General features: G+C 47.3%; 1 protein-coding gene across 2 annotated transcripts in view; it reads left to right on the top strand.

Annotated features, from left to right (window-relative positions):
* The window catches only part of ADAM8 (ADAM metallopeptidase domain 8), an 87,860-nt gene that overhangs the window by 39,498 nt on the left and 32,893 nt on the right, over positions 1-15,469 (top strand). For both annotated transcript variants that reach the window (XM_029058999.2, XM_029059001.2), the window contains exons 6-11: positions 4,398-4,584; positions 5,462-5,527; positions 5,621-5,689; positions 11,603-11,772; positions 12,922-13,003; positions 13,764-13,912. In XM_029058999.2, coding sequence (XP_028914832.1) covers positions 4,398-4,584; positions 5,462-5,527; positions 5,621-5,689; positions 11,603-11,772; positions 12,922-13,003; positions 13,764-13,912 — 723 coding nt within the window. The remainder of the gene's footprint in view (positions 1-4,397; positions 4,585-5,461; positions 5,528-5,620; positions 5,690-11,602; positions 11,773-12,921; positions 13,004-13,763; positions 13,913-15,469) is intronic.

Consider the following 15,469-nt stretch of genomic DNA (forward strand, 5'->3'; position numbering starts at 1 on the left):
ATGGTGGTCTGGCTCCTCCGGTCACTGACCGCATGGTATAAAGGGTTGAGTCTGGGCCTGGGAGTCAGAGGAGGTGGGTTCTAATCCCGGCTCTGTCGCTTGCCTGCTGTGTGACCTTGGACAAGTCACTTCACTTGTCCGGGCCTCATTTACCTCATCTATAAAATGGGGTTTGAAACTGTGAGTCCCTCATTGGACAGGAACTGTGTCCAACCCCATTTGCTTGTGTCCACCCCAGCACTTAGTACAGCACCTGACCCCTAGTAAGCGCTTAACAAATGCCACAGTTATTATTATAATTCTTATTATCCCTTGGGGCTGTTCCCAGGACCTGGGTGAAATTGACCCTGGGGTCTGGGACCGGGGTCTGGGACCGGAGTTTGAACTGAGCAAGCTTCAGTCAGGGAGGGAGGGAGGAAGGAAGGGGGACAGCGGCACAGGCCACTTCATTCCATTTTACTTCATGCGCACACACTCAGTCACTCTAACATGTACACAAATATCCACTCCCTTTCATGCAAGTACACAGACACAGACCCACATGTGCACAAACCCATGCCTACATGCCAAACACACACACCATCTCCTCCAAGAGAACTTCCCAGACTAAGCCCCACTTTTCCTCATCTCCCACTCCCTTCTGTGTCACCCTGACTTGCTCCCTTTGCTCTTCCCTCCTTCCCACAGGACTTATGCGTATATCTGTCATTTTGATGTCTTTTTATTTGCATTGATATCTGTCTCCCTCATCTAGACTCATTGTGAGCAGGTTCATTGTGAGCGGGGACAGTCTCTCTTTATTGCTATATTGTACTTTCCCAAGCGCTTATTCCAGTAAGTGCTTAATAAATACAATTCAATGAGTGAAACCTGCACACACACCCATATACACACACACACTCACACCCACACACACACGCTCACACATGTTCATTCTGGAATCAGCTAAACGGATTATGCTCTTCCAGTTGTGTTTCCTGAGGAGGAAGCGGGTCCGATTCCTGAGGAAGTGATGATGCCAACATCTGTGCTGCCCGGGGAGGATGGGAAGGGAATCCTGTTGTGGCCCACCCCCGGCCCTGCGGGTGGATTTCACTGCCTCAGCAGGAGGAAAATTTGAACAGTTTCTGCACTTTTCTGAAGCGATATTGCTATTTCTGGGTCAGATCAGCGGCCCATCCAGTCTAGGGGCCTGGCTCTCACAGTGGCGCTGCGTTGTGGGCAGGGACTGTGTCTGTTTCTTGTTGTATTGAACTCTCCCAAGCACTTAATATGGTGCTTTGCACACAGTAAGCACTCAATAAATGTGATTGAATAAATGAGTGTGGGGAGGAAAGGTGTGGTGCCTTCTAGCCGCCAGTCCCATCCCAGTGGCTATTCCCACTCTTATCACTGATCTACCCCTCTCTGTGTTATTATTATTAATAATAAATAATAAATGTAATAAATAATAATAATATTTGTTAAGCACTTACTATGTGCCAGGCACTGTACTAAAAGTCGGGCAGATACAAGACAATTGGGTTGGGCACAGCCCCTGTCCCACTTGGGGCTCACAGTCTGAATTCCCATTTTCCAGATGAAGGTACTGAGGCCCAGAGAAGCAAAGTGACTCGTTCAAGGTCACACAGCAAACAGGCGGTAGAGCTGGGATTAGAACCTGAGTTCTGCCACTCCCAGGCCCGGACTCTTTCCACTAGGCCACACCGCTTCATTCTGGACTTCTCTGCCATTTCTGCCATTCATTTATCCAAACCCACGATGAACCTACAGCCTTTGTCCTGCACCAACTACCTGGGGAAAAACTTCAGGCTGCAGCTCTGGACTGCCTTTCTTGAACACCCCTTTCTCCTTCCTACTTAGATCGTGAGCCCTGTGTGGGACCAGAACTGTGTCCAACCTGCTTGTCTTGTATCTATCCCAACATTTAGAACAGCGCTTCACCCACAGTAGGCACTTAACAAATACCACAATAATAGTAATTATGATGTTATCACCTGCCAAGCTCAGAAGTCATTTTCTTGTTCGAGCTGGGGATGGGAGGATTGTCAGTGTGGGACCTCTTGCACCTTCCAGTTTCAGGGAGGGCCCCCCCATATCTGGAGGAGGTGTGGGGGTAGGGGGGATTTTATGAACCACTGGCCTACCACACTCCATGACACTGGAGACTTCCACCGCATCCTCTGTGCTTTCCTCTGCTCGGACGGTGGCCCTCATCCTTTCAGTCTGTCCTTATGCCCAAGCCTGTTTCCTGCCATTTTAGAGGCTCGTTGGAGAACCTAGACTGTGAGCCCTTCAGGGCATGGGGAGCACATCTAATGCCCTCCTGTGTTCTCTTTCCAAGGGCATTGTAAAGTGCCCTGCATGCTGTAGGTGCTTAATAAATACGATTGAATGAATAAATAAATGCTATTAATAATAATAATAATAATGTTGGTATTCGTTAAGCGCTTACTATGTGCCAGTGTCTCACGTCTTCATCCCCATTTGACAGATGAGATCACTGAGGCACAGAGAAATGAAGTGACTTGCCCAAGGTCACACCGCTGACATGTGGCAGATCCGGGATTAGAACCCACGACCTCTGACTCCCAGGCCTGTGCTCTTTCCACTAAGCCACATTGCTTCTCTATTGATGCCTGTCTATGCTATTGATGCCAGTCTACTTGTCTTGTTTTGTGGTCTGTCTCCCCGCTTCTAGACTGTGAGCCCATTGTTGGGTAGGGATCGTCTCTATTTGTTGCCAAAGTGTGCTTTCCAAGTGCTTAGTATAGTGCTGTGCACGCAGTAAGTGCTCAATAAATGCGATTGAGTGAATGAATGAAATACGATGACTACTGTTAGTACTACTATATAACGAAAAATGAAATGAAAGATTGATCTCAAGCTGTAGTAGAAGGACAGATGAAGTTGGAGTTGAATATGTGCCCTTCCTAGTAAATCCCTGTTTTACTCTGTTTCCGAAGCCAAAGAGTCTGTCAGCGTGATTAATCAAAGGCAAAAAAATTGGGAATCCAGGATTCCAGTTGCAAGGATTCATGTACTAGGGATTGTCTCTATCTGTTGCCGAATTGTACATTCCAAGCGCTTAGTACAGCACACAGTAAGCACTCAGTAAATATGAATGAATGAATGAATGAATGAATGAATGAATGAATGAATGTACTACACACAGCCAGAAAACACACACACTCCCCTCTTGACTGTGAGCTCGCTGTGGGGAGGAATCTGTCTGTAGTTATGTTGAGCTCTCCCAAGCGCTTAGTAAAGTGTTTTGCATGCAATAGGCGCTCAATAAATACAATTGAATGAATGAATGAACTCGGTACACATAGGCCCAATACGAGAAAATAAGCTGTGAGAAATAAGCTCCCCCTTTCCTCTTCTCCCACTCCCTTCTGCGTCACTCTGACTTGCTTCTTTTATTCATTTCCCCTCCTAGTCCCTCAGCATTTATGTCCATATCTGTCATTTACTTATTTCTATTCATATCTGTCTCCCCCAACTGTCGACTGTATGCTCCTTTTGGGCAGGGAATATGTCTATTTATTGTTGTATTGTACGCTCCCAAGCACTTAGTACAGAGCTCTGCACACAGTAAGCATTCAATAAATACGACTGAGTGAATGAGTGAGAAATACATTCCGCCCATACCATCACAGCCCAATCTTTTCAGGAATTGCCATTTTAATATATCTTACAGTATATATCTTACAGTAAAAGATGTTAAAAAAACAATTAACGATATATCAATATCGAATCCCAACTCTGCCACTTGTCGGCTGTGTGACTGTGGGCAAGTCACTTAACTTCTCTGTGCCTCAGTTCCCTCATCTGTAAAATGGGGATTAAGACTGTGAGCCCCACGTGGGACAACCTGATTCCCCTATGTCTACCCCAGCGCTTAGAACAGTGCTCGGCACATAGTAAGCGCTTAACAAATACTAACATTATTATTATTATTATTATCAGAAGGACCTGGCTTGAGTCACTTTGTTGTTGCTTTGAATTGTATGACAATATTTGTTAATTACTCAAAGCAGCATGGCTCAGTGGAAAGAGCACAGGCTTGGGAGTCAGAGGTCGTGGGTTCAAATCCCGCCTCTGCCACTTGTCAGCTCTGTGACTGTGGGCAAGTCACTTAACTTCTCGGTGCCTCAGTTACCTCATCTGTGAAATGGGCATTTAGATTGTGAGCCTCACGTGGGACAACCTGATGACCCTGTATCTACCCAGCGCTTAGAACAGTGCTCTGCACATAGTAAGCGCTTAATATATACCAACATTGTTAAATAGCCTTTTAAACAGGCCCTTTTTTTAGAAGAAAATAAAGCGGGCTAGTACACTGCACTTACTTGCAAAGCTATTTTAAAATGTGCCTTAAAATCTGTTTCCAGGGGCTTCTTCCAGACGGGTTCGACAATGTATTTAATTGAGCCGCTGGAGGACAGAGAGGAGGGACAACACGCCGTGTACAAAGAAGAGCATCTCAGGGAGAAGCTAGTAACCTGCGGTGTGTCCAACACCACTCTGGATCATGACGTGGAACCGAGAGTGGCTGCAGCCTACAGGCCTCGGGATTGGGTGAGCCATCCCAGATCGGATTTTGGGTCGATTGACTTGGAATCCCTAGGATCCTCCTAGGAGAAGTAGCATGGCCTAGTGGAAAGGACCCAGACCTGGGAGTTAGGCGATCTGGGTTCCACTTCTGGTTCTGCTGCTTGCCTGCCACGTGACCTTGGGCAAATCGCTTCACTTCTCTAGGCCTCAGTTTCCTCATCTGGAAAATGGGGACTAAGTACCGTTCTCCCTTCCCCTTGAATTGTGAGACCAGTGGGGGACAGGCGGTGAAGTCTAGTGACTAGAGCACAGATACCCCTTAAATATTGGTTTATCTGTTAAGCGCTTACTATGTGCCAAGAGCCCGGGCCTGGAAGTCAGAAGGTCATGGGTTCTAATCCTGTCTCTGCCCCATGTCTGCTGAATGACCTTGGGCAAGTCACTACACTTATCTATGCCTCAATTACCTCATCTGTAAAAAATGGGGATTAAGAGTCCCCAATCGGGGAGAGGGATTGTGTCCAACCTGATTAACTTTTATCTACTCCAGTGGTTAGAACAGTGCTTGGCATGTAGTAAGTACTTACCTGGTACTAGTAATTATTACTAGTATTATTAGAGGAGGAGACAGACATTAATATAAGTAAATAAATGAATTGCAGATATATACCTAAGGCCTAAGAATGGGCCCACGATTCCAGGGAGAGTAGTGTCGGGGAAGGAGATGGAAGCCTGCACACACACGTGCACACAAACACACCCGCACCCCCCCCACACACATACACGTACATACATACACAATTTGGAGGGAGCAAATGTCCTGGGGACTCTGGTGGTCAGCGTCCACCAAGACCTTATGCTGGTCCTTTTGGGGAAACGCGTTCTCTGTCTTTCGTTTCAGAAATCGGGGTCCGTTCCGAAGGAAACCCGCTACGTGGAGCTGTTCGTGGTGGTGGACAGCATGGGGGTGAGAGGCAGCGGAGGTTGGATGGGGAGGCCGAGGGAGGGTTAGGAGGCCCAAGGAGTCACCTGAAAGGAAATCTCTTTTGGATTCTTACAGTACCAGAAGATCGGAAACTTGAACAAGGTGCAGGACCGGGTAAAGCAAATCGTCAATCACGTGGACAAGGTAACAGCCATGGCTGGTCCACTGTGGGCAGGGAATGGACCTGTTTTTGTGTGTTGTACACTTCCAGGCATGGTGGATAGAGCATGGACCTAGGAGTGGGGAGGCCATGGGTTCTAATCCAGGCTCTGCCACTTGTCTGCTATGTGACCTTGGGCAAGTCACTTCACTTTTCTGGGCCTCGGTTCCCTCATGTGGAAAATGGGGATTGAGACTGTGAGGCCCTTGCGGGACAGGGACTGTGTCCAACCCAATTTCTTATATCCCCCCATCGCTTAATACAGAGTCTGGCACATAGTAAGGGCTTAACAAATACCACAGTTATTATTAGTACAGTGCTCTGCACCTAGTAAATACTCAATAAATATGATTGACTTCTAGTCCGTGCCCAGCTTTGGAGGCAGCTTTGGGCCTATTCATTCATTCATTCAATAGTATTTATTGAGCGCTTCTATGTGCAGAGCACTGTACTAAGCGCTTGAAATGTACAAATCGGTAAAAGATAGAAACAGTCCCTGCCCTTTGACGGGCTTACAGTCTAATTGGGGGAGACAGACAAAAACAATAGCAATAAATAGAATCAAGGGGATGAACATCTCATTAAAACAATAGCAAATAAATAGAATCAAGGTGATGTACATCTCATTAACAAAATAAATAGGTCCTTAGAGGAGATCTCCTCCCTCCTCGCAAGTGCCACCCCCTCCACCTGTGCCTCCGACCCAATTCCCGCTCACCTTATAAAAACCATCGCCCCTGCTCTCCTCCCTTCCTTAACTTCTATCTTTAACCGCTCACTCTCCAATGGCTCCTTCCCCTCTGCCTTCAAACATGCCCATGTCTCCCCCATCCTAAAAAAACCCTCTCTCGACCCCACTTCCCCTTCCAGTTACCACCCTATCTCCTTACTACTCTTCTCTTCCAAGATCCTAGAACGAGTCATCTACATTTGCTGCTTACAATTCCTTAACTCCCATTCTCTCCTGGACCCCCTCCAATCTGGCTTCCGGCCCCTCCACTCTACCGAGACTGCTCTCTCTAAGGTCACCCGTGACCTCCTTCTTGCCAAATCCAATGGCTCTACTCTATCCTAATCCTCCTTGACCTCTCAGCTGCCTGTCGACCATCCCCTTCTCCTCCACACCTTATCTCACCTTGGCTTCACAGACTCCATCCTCTCCCGGTTCTCCTCTTATCTCTCCGGCCGGTCATTCTCCGTCTCCTTCGCAGGCTCCTCCTCCCCCTCCCATTCTCTAACTGTTGGGATTCCTCAAGGGTCAGTTCTCGGCCCTCTTCTGTTCTCCATCTACACTCAGTACCTCGGTGCACTCATCTGCTCTCACGGCTTCAACTACCATCTCTATGCAGATGACACACAGATCTACATCTCCGCCCCTGTCCTCTCCCCCCTCCCTTCAGGCTCGTATCTCCTCCTGCCTCCAACACATCTCCACCTGGATGTCTGCCCGCCGCCTAAAACTCAACATGAGCAAGACTGAGCTCCTCATCTTCCCACCCAAGCCCTTTCCTCTCCCTGACTTCCCTATCGCCGTGGACGGTACGACCATCCTTCCCGTCTCTCAGTCCCGCATCCTTGCTGTCATCTTTGACTCGGCTCTCTCGGTCACCCCACACATCCGATCTGTCACCAAAACCTGCCGGTTTCACCTTTATAATATAGCCAAGATCGGCCCTTTCCTCTCCACCCAAACGGCTACCTTACTGCTACGGGCTCTCGTAATATCCCGGCTAGACTACTGTGTCAGCCTTCTCTCTGATCTCCCTTCCTCCTCTCTCTCCCTACTCCAGTCTATTCTTCACTCTGCTGCCCGGCTCATCTTCCTGCAGAAACGCTCTGGGCATGTCACTCCCCTTCTTAAAAACCTCCAGTGGTTGCCTATCGACCTCCGTGCGAAACAAAAACTTCTCACTCTAGGCTTCGAGGTTCTCCATCCCCTTGCCCCCTCCTACCTCTCCTCCCTTCTCTCTTTCCACCGCCCACCCTACACGCTCCACTCCTCTGCCACCCACCTCCTCACCGTTCCCCGTTCTTGCCCATCCCGCCGTCGACCCCTGGGACATGCCCTCCCGCGGTCCTGGAATGCCCTCCCTCCTCACCTCTGCCAAACTAATTCTCTTCCCCTCTTCAAAACCCTACTTACAGCTTACCTCCTCCAAGAGGCCTTCCCAGATTGAGCTCCCCTTCTCCCTCTAATAATAATAATAATGTTGATATTTGTTAAGTGCTTACTATGTGCCGAGCACTGTTCTAAGCGCTGGGGTAGACACAGGGGAATCAGGTTGTCCCACGTGGGGCTCACAGTCTTAATCCCCATTTTACAGATGAGGGAACTGAGGCACAGAGAAGTTAAGTGACTTGCCCACAGTCACACAGCTGACAAGTGGAAGATCTGGGATTCGAACCCATGACCTCTGACTCCAAAGCCCATCCTCTTTCCACTGAGCCACGCTGCCCTCTGCTCCTTCTACCGCCCCCCTTCACCTCTCTGCAGCTAAACCCTCTTCTTCCCCCATCTCCCTCTGCTCCTCCCCTCTCCCTTCCCATCCCCTCAGCACTGTACTCGTCCGCTCAACTGTATATATTTTCATTACCCTATTTATTTTGTTAATGAAATGTACATCGCCTTGATTCTATTTATTTGCTATTGTTTTAATGAGATGTTCATCCCCTTGATTCTATTTATGGCTTTTGTTCTTGTCTCCCTGTCTCCCCCCAGTTAGACTGTAAGGCCATCAAAGGGCAGGGACTGTCTCTATCTGTTTGTACATTCCAAGCGCTTAGTACAGTGCTCTGCACATAGTAAGCGCTCAATAAATACTATCGAATGAATGAATGAATGAAATACAGTTGAGCGGATGAGTACAGTGCTGAGGGGAGGGGAAGGGAGGGGGGAGGAGCAGAGGGAAAGGGGGGAAAAGAGGGCTTAGTTGAGGGAAGGTGCAGGGGGTGTAGAGGGGGAGCAGAGGGAGCAGAGGGAAAAGGGGGAGTTCGGTCTGGGAAGGCCTCTCGGCGGAGGTGAGCTCTAAGTAGGGTTTTGAAGAGGGGAAGAGAATTAGTTCAGGGGCTTCCTGGTGATACCCCCATTTCCCAAATAGCAGGCTTGGGCAGAGAGTTCTGGGGCATCCACAGGGAACCTCCATCTCCCCTTGAACCCCCAAGAGAAGCAGTGTGGCGTAATGGCTAGAGCATGGGCTTGGGAGTCAGAGGTCGTGGGTTCTAACCCAGCTCCCCCACTTGTCTGCTGTGTGACCTTAGGCAAGCCACTTAACTTCTCCATGCCTCAGTCACCTCATCTGTAACATGGGATTAAGACTGTGAGCCCCAAGTGGGACAACCTGATAACCTTAAATCTACCCCAGTGCTTAGCACGTATTAAGTGCTTAACAAATACCACAGTTATTCTTATTAAGAGGGTGAATCCATCAATAGTCAGTAGTACTCACTGAACATCTTCTGTGTGTGCAGAGCACTCTGCTGAGTGCTTGGGAAAGAAAAACAGAGAATATAGAAATGATCCCTGTCCTCAGGAGCTTACAGTCTAGTGGGAGAGATGGCACTAAAATAAATTATAGGTAGGAGAAGTAGGGCACTAAAATAAATGATAGGTAGGGGAAGTAACCAACTTTAATGATGCATAAGTAAGTGCTCTGGGGGTCCTGTAAGTATCCAAATGCTTAGGTGCAGAAATGATGAAGTGGCAGTGGAGAGGGACATTAGGGAAGGCCTCCTGGAGGAGAGGTGATTTCAGGAGGATATGGGGAATTAAGCGTTTGGCAATGATGTGATTTTGGAAGAGTCTGGGGAGATGAGCAATTTGGGGGAAGATGTGAGTTCAGAAGGGCTTTGAAGTTGAAGTGAGTTGTGAAGGGGGAAGGTATTCCTGGCTCTGGGGAGATGGGGATGAGGGGAGGTCAGGGAGGGGGAAGACCTGAACAAAGAATGAAAAGCCATAAGGACAAAAAGCCCAGTGAGAGGAATAGTTAGAGATGAGAAATTGCCTGCTCATTAATCTGGCAGAAAGGGATGACCGACCCTCCCTAGCAGTTACCGGTCTTCGATTTGCATTTCCATTTCCAAAGGGGAATCCTTTCTCCTTGCCTCAAGCTTCCCAGCACATCTGGAGCCTGTGCTGGGGAAGGTGAAGGGGGGAGGGGGTGTCAAAAGAGAAGCTGCATGGAGTAGTGAATAGAGTACAGGCCTGGGAGTCAGATGGTCATGAGTTCTAATCCCAGCTCCAACTCTTGTCTGCTGTGTGACCTTGGGCAAGTCACTTCACCTTTCTGGGCCTCAGTTACCTCACCTGTAAAATGGGGATTGAGACTGTGAGCCCCATGTGGAACAGGAATGGTGTCCCACCTGATGTGTTTTATCCATCCCAGAACTTGGCACAGAGTGAGTTCTTAACAAATACCACAATTAAAAATCCTACCAGAGGCAGATCTCTCAGAAGAGCTAAGCAGGCTATGGGTGTCTCACCCAGCAGACACTTGGATGGGATATTACATAATAATAAATAAGAATGGTATTTGTTATGCTCTTATTATGTATCTCACACTGAAGTAAGTGCTGGGGTAGATACAAGATAATCAGATCGGATACTGTCCCTGTCCCACACAGAGCTCACAGTCTTAATCCCCATTTTACTGATGAGGTTACTGAGGCACAGAGAAGTAAAGTGACTTTCCCAAAGTCACCCAGCAGACAAGTGGCAGAGCCAGGATTAGACCCAGATCTGCCCTCTATCTGTAAAATGGGGCTTGAGACTGTGAGCCCCACGTAGGACTGGGACTGTGTCCCACCCGATTTGCTTGTATCCACCCCAGCGCTTAGTAGAGTGTCTGGCACAGAGTAAGCGCTTAACAAATACCACAGTTAACTATCATTATTACTGTTACACCAAGGAGATCCTGGAGTTGTATGATCCCTCTAGGCTGCAAGCTTCTTGAGGGCAGAGATCATGTCTGCTGACCCTATTGTAATAATAATGTCTGTCTCCTCCTTTAATAATAATAATGATGGTATTTGTTAAGCGCTTACTTATGTGCCAAGCACTGTTCTAAGCATAAGCTCCTTGTGGGCAGGGATCATGTCTACCAACTCTGTTTTATTGTACTCTCCCAAATGCTTAGTACAGTGCTCAATGCAAGCACCAAGCACTCAAGAAATTTGATTGATTAATAAATTTGGTATTGATTAAGTGCTTTCTAGGTGTCAAGCATTGATCTACGTGCTGGGACACATTCAAGTCAAAATGATAATGATAAGCATAATAATGTTACTTGGTAAGCGCTACTATGTACCATGAACTGTTCTAAGTACTGGGGTAGATAGAATTTAATCAGGTTGAACACAGTCCCTATTACACATGGAGCTCATACTCCTAATCCCTGTTTTACAGTTAAGGTATCTGAGGACCAGAGAAGTGAAATGACTTGCCCCAAGGTCACCCAGCAGAAAAATGGCAGTGCCACATTTAGAGCCCAGGTCCTTCTGCTCCCCAGACCCATGCTGTATCCACTAGCCATGCTGCTTCTCAAGACAGTCAAGTCAGACACAATCCTTGTCTCACAAAGGACTCACAGTCTAAGGGGGGAGGAAGAACAGGTAATGAATCCCCATTTTACTGGTGAGGAAACTGAGACCCAGAGAAGTTAAGGGACTTGCCCAGCATCACCCAGTAGAAGAGTGACAGAGCTGGGATTAGAACCCAGGTCTTTTGTCCTCTCCCCAGCACTTAGGACAGATGTTCTGCATAGAGTGAGTGCTCAATAGTGTTCAGGTGTGAAGCTCCCCTCTGCCTTTGCAAACCCTAGAGGAGTCAATTGCTTGGGGCCTGGTTTATGTCTTCAATTCTGACCCTCAGGGGTCTTAACTGGTCGGTTCACCTCCCCCAGCTTTATCAGAACCTCAATTTCCGGGTGGCTCTGATTGGCCTCGAAGTGTGGACTTTTTCAGACAAGATGGTGGTGAGCTCCAGCCCGGACATCACGCTCAGCAATTTCATCAACTGGCAGGGGAGGGATCTCAAGAGGAAGCACAAGTTTGATAATGCCCAGCTGATAACGTAAGCACGAAATACCGGGCGGGGAGGTGGCAGAGACATGCCAGCGGGGCCAAATGTGAAGATTTGGGGGGTGGGGGAAGGTTTTGGGGGCTGGGGGCTCTGAACTAGACCCCTGGGATCCTTCTAAGTGGCCCCTCACTGTCTCTTTGCAGTGGGAAGGAGAACAGTAAGGATTCCTACTCTACATGGAGAGGGCTTGAGGGGGAAAATGAGCTCAGGAAATACCACTTGCCCACAATTCCCCACCTGTCCAGGAAAATGGACAAGAGGGGCATAGGGCGAGGGACCTTCCCTTCATGAAAGGGAAATGCAAATCACTTATGGATGAATTACCCAGCCTGGCAGAGAATTCATTCATTCATTTGTATTTAATGAGTGCTTACTGTGTGCAGAGCACCTTACTAAGTGCTTGGGGAGGACAATACAACCATAAACAGACACATTCTCTGCCCACACTAGTTTACAGTCTAAAGGGACGAGCTCACATTCTAGAGAGAGGAGAGAGTGAAAGCCTAAGAGGCAACAGGGGTTGTAAGAAGGAGAATCGATTAGTTTGGAGCAGAGAATGTGTCTGTTGTTCTACTGTACTCTCCCAAGTGCTTAGTACAGTGCTCTGCACACAGTAAGTGCTCAATAAATATGATAGACTGACTAGGAAGAGCCGCCATTGTACAGGATCATCACCTTGTTCACCCATCAATCAATGGTATTTATTGAACGCTTACTGTTTGCAGAGCACTGTACTAACCGCTTGGGAGAGTACAATAGAGAAGGAAGGCACAATGTCTGCCCTCGAGGACATTTATAATCTAGTTCCTAAGGATCAGGGACCTAGGATCAAGGTCCTAAGCTCTTCTCTTAGTTCCTGGGCCAAATTTCTCCCAATAAACATAAAATGGGATCTTTATAAACACTAAATACCTGACCAATAGCAGAGCTAGGATTAGAACCCAGGTCCTCTGATACTCAGGCCTATGCTCTTTCTTCTAGGCCACACTGCCTCCCAAGTGCTTAAAATGCAGTGTTCTGCATACAGTCAGCACTCAATAAATACCATCGTTTGATGGGTCAATTGATCGAGAACCTCTGTCGGCTTCCTTCCCAGAGTTCACAGGATCGTCGGGTAACTGGTGTCTTTTCCTCTCCCAGGGGTATAGATTTTCAGGGAACCACAGTGGGTCTGGCCCAGGTGTCCACTATGTGCTCATTGGAGTCTGCAGCAGTAAACCAGGTGAGACTTTGCCATACTCTGTGTCCCAGGAAGATTCCAGAAGCCAAAGTGTCTGAACTCGAAAAGCAAGCCTTCAGCACCTGCTCAGAAAGTAGGGCTAGAAGGAGATGGTGACTCCAGAAGGTTGGGATTTTGCTTTTTGATGGACTCCAGCAGGACAAAGCCCGAGAAATCCAAGGTGCTTAAAGGGATTTTGGAGATAGTTGTCTTCACTTAGAAGTGTCTGAACCAGGATAGGTCTTCTGAGGAAAAAACTTTGCTCTATGTTTTATTGACATGCTAGAAAATATTTTGAAAAGGAAGGTGACTCCAAATCATTCCCCAAAATGTAAATAGTCCATCCAAAGAATAATTATCATTATTATGGTATTTGTTAAGTGCTTACTATGTGCCAAGCACTATTCTAAGTGCTGGAGTAGATATGAAGTAATCAGGTGGGGCTCATAGTCTTCATCACCATTTTAAAGTTGAGGTAACTGAGGCCCAGAGAAGCTAAGTGGCTTGCCCAAGGTCACATAGCAGACAAGTGGCAGAGCCAGGATTAGAATTCAACATCCTCTGACTCCCAAGCCCGTGCTCTTTCCACTAAGCCACACTGCTTCTCTGAATAAACATGTCTTGAGCAAGTGACCGATTAAAACAAAACCGGCATGCTGCTTTCATCTCTGGGTGAAGAGTGGCCTGGTAAATTTTCAGCTAATTTGCAAGGCTACTTTATACAAGGTATTGGCTAAATTCTATCCTCCTTCATGTTGCCTAGGACCACAGCATTAATCCAATTGGGGTGGCATCTACCATGGCCCACGAGATGGGACACAATCTCGGGATGACTCATGATGAAAACGTCAACAGCTGCTTTTGTACAGAATCGAAGGAGAACGGCGGGTGTATTATGGCAGCCAGTCTTGGGTAAGGAGACCCAAAAAGAAGACGAGATGAATCATAACCCCAAAATACCAGCTCCCTCCCGTCTCTCGACTGTAAGCTCGTCTCTAGACTGAAAGCTAGTTGGGGGCAGGGAATGTGTCTGTTTATTGGGATATTGTACTCTCCCAAGCGCTTAGTACAGTGCTTGGCACATAGTAAGTGCTTGATAAATACGCTTGAATAAATGGCGCAGACAGATCATTCAATAGTATTTATTGAGCGCTTACTATGTGCAGAGCACTGTACTAAGTGCTTGGAATGTACAAATCGGCAACAGATAGAGACAGTCCCTGCCCTTTGACGGGCTTACAGTCTACCATTGCACTGAAAGGGTCCAATCTCAGATGGATCCTCCGTGATTCTGCCAAGGCTTTCTCAGAAGGGAAGATCTCCACAGTTATTAGGGAACATCCCTTGCCCACATCCTGCCTCTGGCCCAGAACTCCCTCCCCAGTTCGTATACGACAGACCACTACTCTCTTCACCCTCGAAGTTAAAATCAAAGATCCCCTTTTTTCTTTTAAATCCTATCTATTAAGTGCTTATTACGGGCCATCCATTGTTCTGGTTGCTGGGGTAGATACAAGGTAATCAGGTTGGACACAGTCCCTGTCCCACATGGGGCTCACAGTCATAATCCCCAATTTACGCATGAAGTAGCTGAGCCACAGAGAAGTTAAGGGATTTCCCCAAGGTCACCCAGCAGACAAGAGGCAGAGCCGGGATTAGAACCTAGGTCCTTCTGACTCCCAGGCCCAGGCTATATCCCCTAGGCCACGCTGCTTTTCTACTAGGCCTTCCCCGACTAACCCCTCGTTTCCCCTACTCCCTCTCCTTTCTGTGTTGCCCTTTCACCTGGATTTGCATCCTTTTATTCACCCCACCCTCAGCTCCACAGCACTTATATACAGAGCTGTAATTTATTTATTGATATAAACATCTGTCTCCCCCTCTAGACGGTAAGCTCCTTGTGGGCAAAGAACGTGTCTACCAACTCTATTATATTGTGCTCTCCCAAGAGCTTAGTGCAGTTTTGTTTTATTTTGTTGTCTGTCTCCCCCGCCCCCTTCAAGACTGTGTGCCCATTTTTGGGTAGGGATTGTCTCTATCTGTTGCCAAACTGTACTTTCCAAGCACTTAGTACAGTGCTTTTTACATAGTAAGCACTCAATAAATATAATTTAATGAATGAATGAATGCTCTACAAAAGTTAAGTGCTTAATAGATACAGTGATCGGTTTATGTAACTGAGCTATAAATGGCCAACGGTTTCAAAAAAGAGCACTAGCATTTAGTACCATGCTTAGTTTAATGCTCTGTATACAGGCAGTGTTCAGTAAATATGATTGATTGATGATGGTTTGTTGGAGAATTTCTCTGGAAGTCAGAATTCTAACACATCTCTCCTGTGACCATTTACCGTACTCACTCCAATGGCTTTTTCCCTACTGCTTTCAAACATGCCCATGTCTCCCATATCCTAACAATAATAATTGTTATTATTATTAAGATCAGAGGTCTCTGTGGAGGAACAACACA

This window comes from Ornithorhynchus anatinus, chromosome 3 (assembly GCF_004115215.2).
Source record: "Ornithorhynchus anatinus isolate Pmale09 chromosome 3, mOrnAna1.pri.v4, whole genome shotgun sequence".
Taxonomy (NCBI): domain Eukaryota; kingdom Metazoa; phylum Chordata; class Mammalia; order Monotremata; family Ornithorhynchidae; genus Ornithorhynchus; species Ornithorhynchus anatinus.